General features: G+C 41.0%; 1 protein-coding gene across 1 annotated transcript in view; it reads right to left on the bottom strand.

Annotated features, from left to right (window-relative positions):
• Nucleotides 1-5,486: 5,486 nt before the first annotated feature.
• The window catches only part of LOC130200419 (voltage-dependent calcium channel subunit alpha-2/delta-1-like), a 75,229-nt gene continuing 62,800 nt past the window's right edge, over nucleotides 5,487-17,915 (bottom strand). The window contains exons 30-38 of the mRNA XM_056424690.1: nucleotides 17,782-17,820; nucleotides 17,613-17,684; nucleotides 15,677-15,829; nucleotides 14,528-14,580; nucleotides 14,176-14,231; nucleotides 13,252-13,378; nucleotides 12,481-12,593; nucleotides 11,796-11,878; nucleotides 5,487-9,116 (exon numbers count right to left, since the gene is read on the bottom strand). Coding sequence (XP_056280665.1) covers nucleotides 8,994-9,116; nucleotides 11,796-11,878; nucleotides 12,481-12,593; nucleotides 13,252-13,378; nucleotides 14,176-14,231; nucleotides 14,528-14,580; nucleotides 15,677-15,829; nucleotides 17,613-17,684; nucleotides 17,782-17,820 — 819 coding nt within the window. The 3' untranslated portion in view covers nucleotides 5,487-8,993. The remainder of the gene's footprint in view (nucleotides 9,117-11,795; nucleotides 11,879-12,480; nucleotides 12,594-13,251; nucleotides 13,379-14,175; nucleotides 14,232-14,527; nucleotides 14,581-15,676; nucleotides 15,830-17,612; nucleotides 17,685-17,781; nucleotides 17,821-17,915) is intronic.

The raw sequence follows: 17,915 nt of genomic DNA on the forward strand, positions 1-17,915 counted from the left end.
AAAATCAGGTAATTGTTTACTTGTGTAGTGTATGATTTGTCGACATCTTATTTTGAAAAACGGATGTTGTTTCACGTAGTTCTTTCCGCTAACTTTGCAAAACAGGATGTTGTGACACGTGAATCCTTCCGCTAACTTTATCAAAACCCTCGCGCGCTCCAGTTGACCGCAGTCTGTTGGCATGCTTGTAATTCCTCCTTCTCTGCGTGTGTGTGTTGAATGTTTGTACTTACGACCTGAAAAGGAAGTTTTGTAGACTTCTAATATTTGTTAAGGAAAAATATTTATATAGCACGAGTGGGGTGAGAATGTGTGGGGGTGTGATGGTTTACAAGTTTGTTTATCTGTTGTGTGGCCATTAATGTGTGTGTGTGTGTGTGGGGGGGGGGGGGCTTGTAAGCATGTATACATCTGCATATATCTCCAGTTGTGAGATGCAGCTGGAGGTTCATTTAGCCACAGTGAGTGGGGCATGGCGTGTCAGAGGATCTTTAAGAGACTTTCCGTGTGTGCCAGAACTTGGTGCTTAATCACACACATTATTACAGAAACGCTGACTCGGCGTCCTGATCATACACCCGTGGCTCGCAGCAGAGGAAATAACTCACAATACCAGGATAAAAGCGGCCTGCCTTGGTGCCTGTTAAGTAATTGACTTGGCTGTGATCTATCTATTCTGTTCGACTCATCGTGGCTGTTTGTCTGACGGTGTTAGTCATTGATTGTGACTCTCAGCATGAATGAGTGCATGTGTTTGATCCTATAATCAGTCAGCCAATCAGCTGTCAGTCGGTTACAAATCTTCCTGAAGGAACAATAGTCAAAGCAGTCTTTTATCACGCTTTGCCAATCTCATTTGCTATGAACAGATTCTCAATTTGCATGAGCAATTCATAATAATGTTTAAAAAAAGAACACATGTAATGTCCTTTAAAGTGTCAGCTCATCCAAATGACAAAGAAAAACGTTTAATTCTTAATCTCGTTGCATGCCGTACTTGCCTCACATTTTGGAACCACGTAGATGAATCCTTTTAGTTATGTAATAACATATTTGAATGGTTTAGACCTGGATTTTTAATTTAATCACTTAATGTTATATTTTGTATACTTGAATCGTTATCCTAAAGTCAATAAACAAAATAAAAAAACTGGGACTTCATGGAGTCGTTGCTGGTTGCATTGCAGCCATTCAGGAACTATTTTTTTCCACTGGTGAAAAGATATGTTTCTAAATAACAGAATTTTTGCAGAATCAATAAAAGTCACTCTTTTGATTTGTGAAGTTTTGACAGCTTGTTTCTTTTTTTTACCTGCCTGTCTGAAAACTTCTGTAAGTGACCCTCTGTTTCCTCTGCTTTCCTCTCTCGTGAGATAAGGACCACTCATATTTCCAGTTAAGGAGAGCTGGTAAATCGTTAATGATGCTGGTGATTAAAAAAACCACATCAAACCTCCGGTACTGGTCGCTGCACAGCCCGGTGAGGGCTCCAACGTCTGCTCTGGGTATCTTTCTGCATACATCCGATACAGCTGGAGCCTCCACTTTCCCTGTGGCCAAAACACATGAAAGGAAGTTGAAAAGCCAACGCTACCAGACTGCAGCAATTACAACAAAGTGAGTACACAAGTGACCCGCAGATGAGTCACAAAGTCACATCTCCCAACAGGGATCCAAAGTGGTGCAGGTGAAGGGGATTTAGAAAGTAAGCTGTTTTGGAAAGCCTCTTTATGAGCTTTCAGGTGTTTCCATTTACTAAATAATATTTTGGGGCTATTTTGCATCATTGCAGAGTTGTTTCTTCAGGCAAGAATGTTTCCGATATATATATATATATATATATATATATATATATATATATATATATATATATATATACACACTCCCGTTCAAAAGTTTGGGGTCACTTAGAAATGTCCTTATTTTTCAAGGAAAAACACAAATTTTTTTCAATAAAGGTAACAATAAATTAATCAGAAATACACTCTATACATGTTTATGTGGTAAATGACTATTCTATACGTGGAAACGTCTGGTTTTTAATGAAATATCTACATCTCCGTGTAGAGGCCCATTTTCAGTGTTCTAATGGTACATTGTGTTTGCTCATCGCCTTAGAAGACTAATGGAGGGTTAGAAAAACCTCGTGCCATTATGTTAGCACAGCTGAAAACAGTTATGCTGATGAGAGAAGCTATAGAGCTGGCCTTCCTTTGAGCTAGAAGTTTGAAGTACTAAATTCATATTTAAAATAAAAATCATTATTTTTAGCCTTGTCAATGTTTTGGCTATATTTTCTATTCATTTTGCAATTCATTTGATAAATAAAAGTGTGAGTTTTCATGAAAAACACAACATTGTCTAGGTGACCCCAAACGTTTGAACGGTAGTGTATATATAGTTTTGAGATGGACCCACGATGGCTTTGCTGCGTAACACTTGGATTCCAAAACCGACATCACACTTTACAAAATGTACCAAATGCTTGGTTTAACGTTTTGGAGGGAGGAGGGGAGAAAATAAAAAAAGTCAGCAAGTGTGGAAACTCTCAAAGGTTGTCCGAGGCTTTTATTAATCAAGAGTTAGGGCTTCAATATGCTTTAAACTTCCAAAAAACAAGTGCTTGATGGATCTTTGTAACAGCAGGGGGTGTCAAGTGGGACAATCCAATAACCGAGGTGTGAGAGGAGATATAATTTGAAAGGATCTTTTTTTTTTTAAACTTCCTATTTTCATTCTTCACAAAGATTATTTCTGTCACTTTTTGTGCCCAAAAATGTGAGACTGTCCGAAAGTGTGCACTATTGTGGATATTTGGCAAAAAAAGAGATGAAAGAATGAAGTGTGCGCCATTGTTCCCATATGCGTGAACGACTACGTCAAGACAATAAAGGACCTTCGTAGCTCGAGAGTTCATGGCGGTAATGAGATGCAGCCAGTAGGATTCTGTGACAAGTGTGGCAATTCAACATCTTATTTTTTTTCTCCCAGCAATGACAGGAAACGATGGAGCTAATTATATTACAATAGAACTTTGAATAAGACGTTTAAAGACAACCAAAATTCTCCAATTAATTAAAAAAAAATGTAAACCGTGGTTGCAACCTGTCAATCAAAAGGTGGCCAGAGTTAAATAACCTGCTTTCTTCTCTTTTTGCAACTAGAGGAGGTGCACCTTAATGACCCCTAGAAATAATGGCGACAGTTTACGGCATTGAGTTCACTTTTACAGAAGGTTTTTTTCTACTGATTGCAATGTAAAGATATTGTGGGGTGTTAGCAACTTGAGCAGAATTTTGGCCCGCAGAAGTACAATATGTTAAACACATCAATCTCAGCTTCCCTGAAATGAGATCCCCTCGTGCCCTTATAGGTATCACAACATATATATTACACCAGTTGTGATTGGGTTTTGATCCTGGGCCAAAAAACACCTTCATGAGGTGATTGAAATGCAAATGAAGGGGATGAACTTCATTTGGGATCAGGGTTGTTACAGATATTCCCCCTGAGCACAAAGACATAAGTACCAACTTTTAAAATGACAAAAAAAAACACGAGATGTGTTGACAAACCAAAACCTCAACAACGCCTTGGTGGTCCTATTCTTGCTTTTGGTTGTTAGTTAGCATTTGGAACATTGTTGTTTCCCCATCCATTAGCCTCAAAGTTGTTCTTTCTTCCCAATAAACATGTGCCTACTGAGTCCTTTGTGGCCTGTACAAAACAAAAGGTTCTCAGTGGTGGTCAGCTCGTGTTGTCCGTGGGCATGACAATGTGGACAATGTGGTCCTCAGTAATCCCAAACTGTCCTTACTGAAGGATCGCTTCCAATGCAATAGGAAGGGAGAATGCATAAACCATATCTTCTTCATCTCACACGGCCAGGAATGCAAGCGTATGCATTATGAGAGGAGGAGGAGGGGAGAGGGTTGTGAGAGCATGCATAGAAATGAAGTAGTGAGCTTCAGTGTGGCACCGTTCCTGGTCAAGTACATTGGATCCCATTTCATAAAGTACCCAAAGGCGACGTTTGGTGCACAAACAACATGTGACACCATGTCTATAGCCCTTGGAAAGCACATGTTATAAAAACAAATCTGTCAGTGTAATGAGGGAACTGTACTACCAAATGTAATTTCTTGTATAATAAACTTTTCATACTCACACTAGAGGCCGTTTATTTAAAAGGACTTTCGGCCAGATATCAATCAGTGACAGAGGGACTCAAGCCCAGATACTTAGGATAACAATCAAAAACACAACAAGAGTGACCTCTCAGCGTAAACCGACTGGGTCATCTTGTTGCCAGACGTGAAATCCATGGCCCCTGGCAGGAAATCCAGCATGTGCTGTTGACATCGCAACTCATCCATGGCAGACAAGGAATAACACTTGCGGAGAGGAAGAGTTTCAGAAATAAGAGTGGAATCGAAGAAAGATGGAGTGCTGCCACTGGGAAAAAAACATTTCTTTAGCATGCCATTAAATTGTTCAAGCAATTTTCACGCAAGAAAAGTGAATTCATTCATAACAGAGATTGAAGAACGTGAAACATATCCTCTTGTTATAAAATACAACAGACATGTACCAAACAAGCCAAGAGGGTTACAAAAATGGACTGTTATTTCTATGCATTACAATGTTGATAAATTATATTTTGAATTGGTATTCAGTTTCTTCACTGATTGCAGAGTCCATCAAATCATACTTATTTAAAATGGCAGTTTCCCATAGTTTTAGTTGATGCTGTTGTCATCAATTTCTGTCAAGTCTGTAAAATATGTAATTTCATATTATTGGTCTCGGTATAGTCATTCACCAGCTGTACGACTAACAATAAAGGCCATTTTGTATTAGAAATAAATAGTGAAGACATTGTAATTGGTCACAGTTAAAATGTCCCAGAGCACCTAAAGGATCAGTTTTTCTTGGTGGCTAGCAGTGTGCCATACAGGACTACGGTTAGTTTTTAATGTCCGTTATAAAGAGTAAAATGAGCCTGTAGTTTGTCTTTGGGGGGCAGTGAGAAAAAGTGGCTCAAAGAATCTGGGCTTGAGCACAGCTGGTTTCAGGTTCAAGTGTGAAGCGGACTGCGTTAACGAGAAAGTCACTTACTATTTGATCAACGTACAAAAGGGAAAACAGGAATTACTTTAAATTTATGACTAGAGAACATTACGGGTCGTTGTTAATGGACGTGTCCTTGAGCCAAATTCAATGTTGTAGAGAGATGTGGCCGAAGCTACGCCTCCATCCTTTCTTTTCCTGTTGATTTTGGCAGGGAGGCAGTTTCTGATGTTGGCTCGACATCGGGAGAGCGGACTCAGGGCGCTTCCTTCTCATTTTCACACACATTTGGATGGGAAATGTGTGTAGGCATGTGACAGAAGTTAGTAACAGAAATATGATCCGTTGTGGAAAAAAAAGGAAATATTTGGGAAAAGAACGGACATGATCCAGAAGTCTAAACGCAATGCAACAGATAGTAATCATCAACTTTTATTCTGAATGTACCTCATTTGCACACGAATAAACACATTTTTTCCTCCCCATGATTATAAACAGTTCTTTTTTTCTGTTTGTTGAGAACAACATCAGTTTTATACAAATGTTTACATGAATCAAGTTCCACTAACATGTTAAAGCACAATCAAGGGAGACTGACAGAGAGGCCCACCAAGACCAAGAAAGATTCTGGCGAGGGACGGCTTGACGGACGCCTCCATCGAGAGTCTCCCTTAAAACCGAAGGCAGAGAGAGATTGACTGACGGGTCCGCCAATCGTCTGCCAAAGAGTGGCAGCAAGGTAACAGACACAAAACACACACAGAGCAATCCTCAAGATTCCAGAAATAAAAAGGCCAACCCACACAATGAGCACCAACAGAGTCAAAAACACTTCATATCACATCAAGAGTATATTGTTCCTGAAGTGACAGCATCTGATTTTAGCACTTCATCTGGACAAATATATGGAGCTCGTATTCATTCTCCAATGTTTTCTGTGCATCTCTAAAAGCAGCCAGCTGGGGCCTCTTAGGTGGTGTGTAATTGTGTGACTTAAAAGACCATGCCAGTATTTGTGCAAGTTTAACCACAAAAGGTTAGAATAGTCTTAACTACATTTAATGTATATTTAGCCTATTAGGAAAAAAAGAAGATCATATCCACCTTTTCCCACTTTTAAAAGTGATTTTCTTACTTTTCAGGCAGACATTGTTTTCCATTAATTTCTGTAAAACTCTCTTAAGGGCTCAAGACTAGAGCACCATGTTGTTTGTAATCAGCCAATTTAATCAGCGGTATCAACAGTTATCAATTCTCATGCTTCAGATGGCCAAACTGCATGTGCATGTGTTTTTAATAAAACGCATATCCTGCTCCAACCTCTACATGTAACAGGATTACTCTTACCTAACATGTCACCATGACTAGCTCCAATTCCACGAAACCAGCCTGAAAAGAAAGAAAATTTGAATCGATGGCATGAACGTCTATAAAGCAGAGCTAGTTGATGCTAGTTGATTGGCCAGGATGCAGGACTTAGTGAAGTGCCAATTGAACAAAAAAACATATTAAGTTCAGACAATAAAGGACTTAAGACAATAAAACGGTGTGGTTAGGTCTAGGAAAACCCTCTGATAAGATTTAAAGTAGGAGACTAGACATAATAGCAGACAGTATTCATGATTTGCAATGATTGGTTGAAACTTGCTAAATCACCGGTATGGTCCTGAAATAATAGCGATTCATAAATGGCTTGAACCAGTGGACAGATTGACTAGTGCTTCAAACATCACGTTGGCCAATTAGATTCTCGTTCCCCAGCTGACTCAGAGCAGGGCGGAGCCAAATGCTGTCCCCCCCCCCCCAAGAGAAAGGCAGTAATAGCTGATCATACTTCATCACATCATGTACAAATAAATGGCTGACACGCAGAATATTATGCTTCCCAACAAGACACACTAAAGCAGGAGCACACTGGATATGCTTGTTGTAATTAAATTCTACGCCACTACCATGCAGCACAGGGAAACCATTTATGAGACGTACATGTTGCCTTGGTAAATTGCATAAATGTTATATTATGATAATAGGTTCCTCCACAAGAGAATAAGAGAGTCCTATATGGCACTTTATATTCTTGAGTATTTTAGTGAATGAAGAGCATTAATACCATGTTTAGTTTAACCACATCGATTTTGTTGGATGGTTATAGTGTAAAATATAGAAGAAGAGTAACAAGTGCACCCAGGACCACTTAAAAGTTTCTGACCATGATGGTGTTTTTGCCCTGAAAGACAACGGACAAATAAGCCGAAGGAATACAAATAATATAAAAACTGACATTATTATTCAGTATAATGCAACAGCAATTATTTAAGTAAAACAAGTATGTTGATGGTGAGAGACAAATGTGGTGCTTGCGGCTTAATTTGTGTTCCAAATTCCCCAAATGATTTCCTCTATTGATGTTTTGATTCTCAAAAACATTGCAATTGAAATTGTCGTACAGTGAACGGGGACATTTGATGATTTGGGGTTATTATTAACCACGGGGTGTATCCTAACGTATCTGATATCAATAAAAGCTGTCAAAGATTACTGTTGTAACCTGTGATTGTCAATTTCTTACCTGAAACCAACAGACAACCAAACAATGATTGTTTAGAGGGATTACTCATTGACAGCAGCAGCAAACACACTTTCAAGTGTAGCTTGAAATAAAAATGATGTTTTTATCCTCTGAATAAAAAATGATGTTTTTATCCTCTGCGTGTTGTCTACAACCATCACATCACATTATTTCCTGCCTATTTGAATTTACGTCTTTTAAATTATATGAAAACCAAAATTCATGTCGTTTTTTCTTTTCCCCTTTGATGTAATTATTACTGAATTGGCATTTAGCTTGTTTGTGTCCTGTGAAATTTTATTATTTTGTTATTTTGCTCTGCAGCAGTGGTTTGGTAACTAATCTAACTGCATTCTGGTAAACACGATGACACTAATTCAATCAATAGATCTACAGTAGAGCATCTGTAATTTCTCACTCTGTTTTTTTTATATGTAATCAATGGAAAACAAGGCACACATAATGAAACAAGAAAAATGTATATTGGAGAAAACTAATTAAAATACAGCAGTAAAGAGGATCACGAGCACGGACTGACTGCAGTGATTTCTCTGGTATAATACGTTGTAAGAGGGAACCTCACGACTATGTGCATCTTTTTTCGAAACCCTCGGGGACACCGTAAACATGTTCTGCTGAGTGCAATCTAAAACAGAGACAACATCATTTTTCAGCAACCCAATGGAGGCAAATGAAGGGCACGAGGAGGTTGTGATGTAAAGATTTGGCATCTCGTACTGCAATTTGGCCGAATTCTCAATCACAAAACAATAAATACCTAATACCTAGTCACTGCAAATTGATTCAAAATAAATTACACGCTTGCAAAAGGCAGCGCTGATCCTGAACTGCTCAACATCTTCATTAAACAGTCAGACCCCCCCTCCCCCCCTCCCGAATCGTGATTTAAAACCCTCTGATAATATAAGGCAGTCCGATTGATATCGTCATTGACATTAATCCAGAAAAAATTCATAAGTCGCCAATCCACATGAATCTCGGGTTCCTCTAATCTCAGCTGGCGGGGACGATTGAAGACGTGAACGGCAGCGACGGTTGAGGTCTTTCAAAGTTCTATCTTCCAATAAACATTTCTTTCAACACTGCACCCGGTGAAATCACTTGGCTGAAACCCCTGAAAACGAAGGTATCAAAAGGAGGAAGTGACAAGATGTGGGGCTCACAGGTTTTGGTTTGTTTGTTTGTTACAAGTGCTTCTCATCAGGTGTTCGTCATTCTGGTGGCAGCGTTGCATGCTGGTTGCCATTTTGGAGATATCGGAGGGAGAGAGCGAGAGAGAGAGCGAGAGAGAGAGAGAACGAGAGAGAGAGGGTGTGATGATGATTTTCAGAGGTCATGATGGGATGGTATGGGGTCTGGAGCCAGTCGAAACCCAGAGCAGAACCAGCTGAAGGGCCACCATCAGCCAAAGTGAGGGGCTCAGGCCGGACGCCCCGCCACAGTCAGGGTCCTTCTCCTGGAGCCAGATGGAAAAGAAAAGAAGTGAAGTCACAGATTTTTAAAGACACTGAAGAGTTCACAATCTTCCATTCACAAAAGCCCTTCCCTCGAATGCTGATCGTCTAATCTCAATCTAGCAACTGCAGACGTGGTGTGGATGGAGCTGCAATAAGAGCGCTACTCTGCATTTATTACATGTGGACCGTAGTGTCTTTTTTCCTTTCAAAATAAAAAAACATTCAATACATTATATGGATGGGGTTAAAGGTTGATTTCAAATAAGCTACATTTTTGACTCATGTCCATATACTTAAAACAGAGTTCGAACGAATTGAAATACAAGACGACACAATGTTGTATTTCTATTTTCATGCCCTTTCTATGGATTATTGACTGTTGAGGATGCTGATTTATTTCCCTGAGACATGCAACTCCTACTTTATGAATGTAGCCGTTAAGTGTTGCTCTCGTAGCTGCGCCTATAATGTATGCGCGTGTGTATGAATGTTAGTTAGTCCTGATAGGCAGGTGACACTTTAGCCCCTCCCATCAGTGTATGAATGCGTGAATGACGTCCTGTAGTTAAAGCGCTTTGAGTGTTCGGAAGACTAGAAAAGTGCTTTACAAGTACAGGTCCATTTACCATTACCACGTGTACTTAATATCCTTTTGAAGGATTTTAAAGGTTAGCTGGAAATATAAAGAAATTGACCATTTGACCATTTTTGACCAGTTCTTGGAATTTAAGTTTTGCAAATGGTCAACCAGGACGTTGGGCTCAAACAAGAGGTCAGAAGATGTAGAAAAAGAAAGCTTTGAAATGTCTCTTTTAAACTTTGAGTCATCATGTCTGAACAAAAACAGATCGGATACTCACACTCTGTTTGTTTAGCATCTGGTGAGGTACAAGGGAAAGAATGTCTTCCCTTGATATGTTTTTGGAGAGGAAAAGAGCTGAGACTCATTAAAGGAGACGCACAAACGTCTCCACGCAAACGAGAAGTGAGGGGCCCGTTTTAGCTAGCATCAGCAATCAGACGTCCACAGATATATAGACATAGGAGCTTATGCCTGAGACTGACGGTGATGGACGGGGAACGACACAAAGAGCATGGCTTAAAGTTCAAAGTCAGGTGAGATGGAGGAAATGTTGGCGAGAGTCAGAAACAGACTGGGAGGTAAGTTTGGGGAGAGTGACAGGTGAGAAAGATAAGGGTTGGAAAACAATGGAAAAAAAGACACACAGACGTGGAACAAAGCAGAAACGGTCAGAAATGTAAATAGAGGAGGCGAGGAAAACAAACAAAAGAGAAACACCAGGAGAACGAGTGTGAAAGTGAAGAGTCCAAGGCAGTGAGATTGAATGTCGGATAAGGTTGAGAAATAATAATGAAAGAGAAAGTTAGCAGTGTGGGACTGACCCGAGACAGCACATGAACAGTGGCAGCAGTAAAATGAGCAGAGAGGAAGCCAATGGGGAGCCTATGCTCCTGCGGCACATGGCCTCATCCTAACCATCAACAGCCAATCACAGAGCAGGAAACAGAGAAAACAGAGAGAAAAGAGAGTCGTGCAGCAAACGATCCACATAGTTAGCAAGATATTAGAAAGCGAACATGAGCCCAGAGAAGGCATGACAATTAGTTTAGACAACAGTCGTACGAGACATACGCATTCACTCGTGTGAGAGCAGAGTGTGTGTTTGTGCGTGTGTGTGATGTTTCAGTGTGTATGTGAGTGAGCAGGAATAAGAGTTCATTCATAAAGCTGAAACATTAAGACACTGGAAAAAGACTATAGAGTGAAAACAAACAGAGCTTTCGAGTGCAGAGGTTCCACAAGCAGAGACGATGTGCCGCTCGTGAACATGTTTGTTTGGATTAGTTAAGTTAGTTTTTGTGTGGGAATACTGCACGCACACAGCTTGAGAGGGAATGCAACAAAACAAAAGGAGGAAATAACATGCACCACGTCACGATATTAGTGATGGAAAGGTGCCATGGGTAGAATTTCTTCACTGAAGTTTCCATATCAGGAGCGCAGTTTACGGATGTTGGGCTCCGGGCCAGTGAGACTGCCAAAAAGTCATTTTTTATTGGTCCATAATATATTGTTGTTGCTACCCCTTATTTGCAAGGTCAAATATCAAAATAGATCAAGTTGAATTTCCAATTGTGTGTCCTGATTTATTCGTCTGGCCAATTTGATTTCTTTGTTGAACTTCTGGTTAGCCGTCGTTCTATATGTTCTCAGTTTAAAGCTGTTCCAATACATATGTTCTTATCAATAATGGATCCAATCACTATGAATAATGTGGAAGTGGTCGATTGTAGTGAGGAACCACAACGAATTATCAAAGGACTCTGTAGTTCCACTGAGCTTCTAGAAGCTTTGGCTGAAGCTCTGTTCCGGAAGCTGTAACCAAACCTAGATTGTTTCGGAGATGAATTCAAATGATTTTAGCAGTGAGACCCCAGAAACAGTAGCCTCAAGGCACACGCTTTCATTTGAAAAGCCTTTTCCCATTTCAGGCTGCATTTTCTGCCAAACGTCTTTAATTCTTAAGAGACTAATAAAGCAGCAATGGTCTCACAGTTTGGCAGCTAGAAACCCGACACAGCGCACCCTCTGCAACGGAGCCGTACACATATCGCTCTCATCCAGAAGCAGTCCACGTCTGATGAAAGCCACTTACGTGTTCGTTGTTATCAAAACAGTCCGCGGGCCCTTTCCTGTACCGAGGGTTCTGAGCCAGTTCACAGGGATTAGGACCGTTAGCTGGACGAGTAACGTCAGGAACATAACAAAGTGTCTCAGTGGTTCTGCGTTAGTAAAAGCATCGACAGTCCTATCTTTCAGGAGACAATCTGACTACCCGATGGACGTAACATTTTGATTAAAGGTCGGGAAATACTATGAAATATATATAATATTACTGTCCAGATCAAACAAATCCAGTAAAATTAAAGCGAGTGGTCTCCTCTTGGAACTCATTATATCAGTGTTGTTGCTGTTATTGTCGAGCATTGCGTTTTCCAAGAGGCTTAATCCATAATCGACCACAGCCCTGTGTGTTTGAGAACACACTAGATTTGTTTGTAAGCTATCCAGCAGAGGCTTCCCGCACACCACCATCTGCTTTACAGACACAGTGGCAAGAGACGCAGCGCAGACGCATCTGTTGATCGGGGCCAAATTTGAAATATTAATAATTTGGGAACCATTCACCCACTTTGAGCTGATGTCGAATGAGGGGTATCGTCATGACTGGTGAGCAGCATCTCTCCGTGGTTATCTTGTCTGAAACACAAGCTTCTTGAAACATCTGCTCACTCAATCACACATCCATGTTCTCCGCCAGATGATGGGTGAAAGGATACACTGCTGTTCGTCCTGTATTAACGGCTTGGTGTCACAGGACGAGCAGGTGAGTTTTGCATCAGCGATGATGAAGACCAGGTTCGTCTTGGGCAGCTTTTCAGCATGGTAGAGTCTAGAGAGGAGCAGGCGCACAAGAGACACGGGGGAGGTTGTACACATGGGCTTGAGTCCAGGAAAGATGGAGATACAGTTTAGTTTGAGCATGATTGTACTAGAAAGTCATGAAAGGAAGTAACCCGTTTGGCATGAGCAACACTCTCTTGACCACAATGCAAAGTGCCCTCTGGATGGCTCAGGTCTCCAGACTGCTTTCCTTCTAAGGGGACACAGACCTTCTGTGCCACCCTGCTGTCCTCCAGGACCTTTACTGAAACCCACATGTCGCTGGTGCACAAATTATTTTCTCTGGCATTTCTTTTAATGGCGCTCGTTAAAGAGAAATGTATGTGCGGCTAATGTGCAGGAACGCTGCGCGGCATGCGGGCAGGCACTCCATTAGTCGGCACCAGGGGGCCTTAAAAATGGTGTACGTAGACACACGTTTGCACAACCACATAGGGGAATATGCCAAGAAGGTGGTCCACACTAGTGACTTGACTTCACCTTCATGGCATGTGACTTTGTACAGCCCTCTCTTAGTGCCACCTCTCGGGACTTCATTTGTGTCTCATGGATGCAAACCGATCAGGTCTGGGAGTGTGTTTGAACTTTAATTATACTTTCACTATATGCCTTGTGAGTAGCTGAGAAGGTGTTTTAAAATGTTTTACCTGGTGCAGTTTTCACAGTCAATTGTTCCTCTGAAAGAAGGGTCGTTGGTCTCAAAGTAATATTGCGTTTGCTCTGTGATGCAGACTTCTTTGAGCATGGCATCCGACATTTCTTCATCCATCTCGGCTGTGGATGTACACACAAACACATTCATGTTTATTCATGTTAACAGATGACACATAAAAACAAGTGTGATATCGTCGAAAGACAACTGGCCGTAAAAAACAAAACAATAAACGGAAAGACACTAAAACACCCCGTGGGTGTGAGGGAAAGTGACGATGATTCACAGCCTTTTCCTCGGTAGTCTGGTATAAAAACATTTATGAGTGCAGCTTTAATGATCTCCATTTTTTAGAACTATAGATCTGTAGTGGTGCAGAATGGCAATACGAAAAAAGTATGCATCTTTTGACTTTTAGAAATCCATGAAACTCAATTGGACATGTGGAAAGCATTAAGTCAGAGCTGTCTGTGTGACTGCTACTCCACACACAGGTACACTGGGCTTCTCTGTGGGGGGCTCTTTGGACTCTGTGGCGCTTTAAAATCACATACTGTAAATCCATAAATCCCAAAAGTCTAATGGGGAAATAACACAAACAAATGGCTGAACAAACCAATGAACATCGTGTACACATAAAACCCATTACACACTCGGACTCCTCTGAAGAAAATGAAGTTTCAACTGCTCCGATGGACAATGTTATTATCAACTGCTCTACATATTTTTGGCACGTGTTGAGTATTTCGCCAGAATTCAAGATAAAGAAACAGTTTGAAAATAATGTGCTAAATATCTTTTAAGGCCTTGTCAAAGTAAACGTTAACACCCACTTTATTTCCATAATGAGACCATTTGCTCACTATCGCAAAAAAAAAGAATAACCTCAACGCTCGGTGTCAAATTGATAGAAACTCACCTGCGTCTAGGAAATTGGGAAATGTGATGCTGACCAGTAACTGTTGCAGTATTGACCTAAGAGCAAAAACACAGAGATGAAAAATGTCTGGATTTATTGGAACACAATCCACAATAAATCATTTGTGTAAATGCTAATGCAACAATAAATCAAGGGAAGATGTTGTGGTATGTGCTGACTGTCCTGGGATCAGCTATTAAACAGATGCTATGTGTCCATCGTGGAAAAACAAATCCTTGCCTGCTTTCCATTCGGATCTGAGGCTAAATACGGTCTTTTATAGTATATATTTTGTTTAAAAAATAAAAATACTCACATTAACGCCAACCATCAAAAAAAAGTTCCGACTCACCAGGCTGCGGCGGTTGCAAACCATCCTAAATTCAAAATATCTGCAATTGTGGGCTGAGGGGGACAGAAAACATGGATTAATATCAGAGGAAGACGTTTATAATCTTCGGACGACTCATTTTAAAGTGGTTGAGTCAATCTGGACATCCTGCTTGTGTTTACAGCGGCTGAAGACTGTCCGGTCTAGCCGGGCACAAAGACCAAAAGGCCAGGCAGACAGTTCATCTTCTTCTCTCTCTGAGGAAATTACAACACAATCCTCCTCAACAGATGCGAACATGAATATGTAAACAGAGAGCTAGTGAAAAGACAAAGTAGCAAACGCTTTGAATAAGAGGCCCAACACGCTGCTTTGATTATGGTTAGCATGCAAGGGCCTTGTTTTGGTGAATGAGTGTTGCATCCTTTCTCTTGGAAGGTGATGGCGTGTGGAGTCATCAAGGAGTCCTAACTAATCATGTCGGAGGCATCGCCGGCTGCTGACGCAGTCTTTCATCAGAACATTACTGCAACTTGCATCTTATTTTGATCACATTAGCGCGTTGTAAACATTTGTGTTGCTTGTCGGGAAATCATGTGGTTTCGCTTGTTAGCGAGGGTTCGTTGTGCATCTGTAAATACCTCCGAGTACTCTCCCTCTCAGCTACCATCTTATTACAACTATCTGTAATCGCCTTTCAGCCTCTCAGAGACATTCATCAGCACCGCTGACGTCTGCAGACAGTTTGCATCATTTCATTGCAAGTTGTTCGTTTTTGTAAGTGATGAAAACCAGTTCCTCTTTCTACATCACTTGGTGTGTTAGCCAAGCACGCTGGACCACCTAATCCTGTTCCTGGTCCTGCAAACTCCCACTCTAACGCTTTCACCATACCCTCTGCTTCCCTTCTCCTCGATCCAGATTTATGGCTCCCTGGTGAGTGAACCTTTGTGCGTGTGTGTGTTTGTGTGTGTGTGATCATTTGCAAGTGAGCTGGCAGATATGGTTACAAATGGCTGTATGTGTACTTGTATGGTAAATGAGTAGATGTAAATGAATGGCTATCAACATGTGTGAACATGTACGTGTGGGTGTGCACACGTGGGTGGCTTTCTGTGTGTGTATGTGTGTGTGTGTGTGTGCGAATGGTCTCTGGCTTATGTAACTCACCACGTAGACGGATCGCAGGCCTGCAGCCGCCTTGCTCTCTTTCTCAGGGTCACAGAGCGACTGGTAGTCGAAAGTCTTGGTAAAGGTGAACAGGGACGAGTTGAGCAGGTTCACCATGAGGATCGGGTCGATGGCACCAAAGAAACGTCCAATCTGAGGACAATCAAAATGTTTACTCCAAGGTAATTTCACAGCACGTTTCAATAACACACCGTCCCATGCTGCACATACATGCTTTCATTTTTGGTTCTTGTTGCCCGAGGACTGCTGGGCCACGTTTTTCCTCTTTTCTCCCATTAAACATTGATTTTAATCACTATTACTATATTTCCAGATTTGCTGTGTTCTGTTTAGGAGTATGATGCATGTAAGTACAGTATCACCTAAAATAATAAAGATTTTATAATTAAGTTTGGACGCATGGCCTGAGTAATTACGTCATAATTATGCCGGTCTGATGGGGAAGGATTCATATTCATATTTCACAGCAACATGAGAGAGCTATCCATAATCTAACTTTGTTGCAAATAAGTGTATTTCTCAAAACGTAAAAATATGAAGAGATTCTTTAAATGTTAAAATAAAAAAGTACAAAGTAACAATATACTGCATCTCTTATTCCTTAATACAGTAAAGGAGACACAAATAAAAAAAACGGACTTCACAAACAGATATTAATTAGAATTAGAAATGAATATACAAGACTACTAGTGTGGAACTAACTTCACAATTTCATAGGGGAAATTGTCTCAGTAATAAAGGTCGAAGATACCTTTGAACCCTCTGTATGCTAATGTTCTTGTTTTAAATGCCAATGTTAATGCCTGAAGGTTTACTCAATACTTTACATTTACAGAGTACTTAAACACTTTTATTAGATGTTGTTAAAACACATGCACAAAAACAATCAAGGATGTGCAGACAATGTTCACAGGGAATTAACAGACACAGACACGCACACAAACTCAGTAAATCACATTCAAACCAGCATGATGGACTTCAGTATAATCTGATTAACACAATCCACCAGGCAGCCATAAATGTCCACGAAGAGGAAGTAGTTTGTCTCGGTTGGTGTGACATGTTCGCGTGCTCAGGAGTGTTTAAGTACTTTGTACAGTAAGCAGTACTCATCTATTTATGTGTGTGCGCGCGTGTGTGTGCGCGCGTGTGTGTGTGCTGAAAGGCGTGCATGTGTGTGAGCGTGTGCATGAGGAAATGCAAACTATCCTTTTCCTTCCCCTCTGTAAGGTCACCGTTAACAAGCCGTCCTCCACATATCCATTCCTTTTTAGTCTAACAGCCAAAGGATGTATAAATCTTCCAATCTATACGGTAAAGGGAGCCTTCTCTCCTTTCCCTGTGCAGTAAAACAAATAATGAATTAACAGTCACAGCCCTGTTGGCTGCAGACTCCCCGAGGGTTTCGGGGAGAAAGAAAAGGAACGAAAGATATAAAGTGGGAGAGAAAGTGGGAAGCTTACGGAGCGAGAAACTCCTGCTCCTGTAGGACATATGATCGAGGGCACACAGCCCTTTCCAAACAAGGCCTCGGGTCCCCGCCTGGGTTTAAGTGCTGCTGCCAAACATCAGAGGGCCACTGATTTATCCAGCGCACACCCAGGCCTGATTAAGAAGGAGCCGAGGCCGCATGAAAAAACATTTACTCAGGCATCAGCGGGGCAACGCGATTAGCATTTAGCATTTAGCATAGGGTCAGGTTAGAACAACGGTATGCTGAGGCCTACTGTACCCACGTTTGTGTCAGTAAAGATCAAGATTATTATCCTCAATGTTCATTCATCACAAAAAAGCAACTCACATTTGAATGATGGCTTTATCAATCATTGATAAAGACATTTGTAACCATTATTAATTGTATTTGAAAGTGTTAGGCGTTCAGTTTTGCGAGTGAGAATAAAATGCAGAGGCCCACCTCATCGATGTGTTCGTCTCTATTCGACATCACCAGGAAGCCCCCATCGTCCAGGATGACACAGTCTACATACTGGAATCACACAGAGATTAAATCAACGCTGCGTCTCTCATGGCTCTTATCGAAAGACAATCGCCGGAAACTTGCAATATGCAATTAACCCTCTCACCACATCATTACGCTGACAGCCACAGATCTCATCATTGCACTGAAAATACAGGAAGAGTAATAAAAAGTCTGATCCATAATCTGGATCAAGTGTGTGTCCGTGTGCATACGTGTCATGCAGATAGAACCCACTCA

Source organism: Pseudoliparis swirei, chromosome 10 (genome assembly GCF_029220125.1).
Source record: "Pseudoliparis swirei isolate HS2019 ecotype Mariana Trench chromosome 10, NWPU_hadal_v1, whole genome shotgun sequence".
Taxonomy (NCBI): domain Eukaryota; kingdom Metazoa; phylum Chordata; class Actinopteri; order Perciformes; family Liparidae; genus Pseudoliparis; species Pseudoliparis swirei.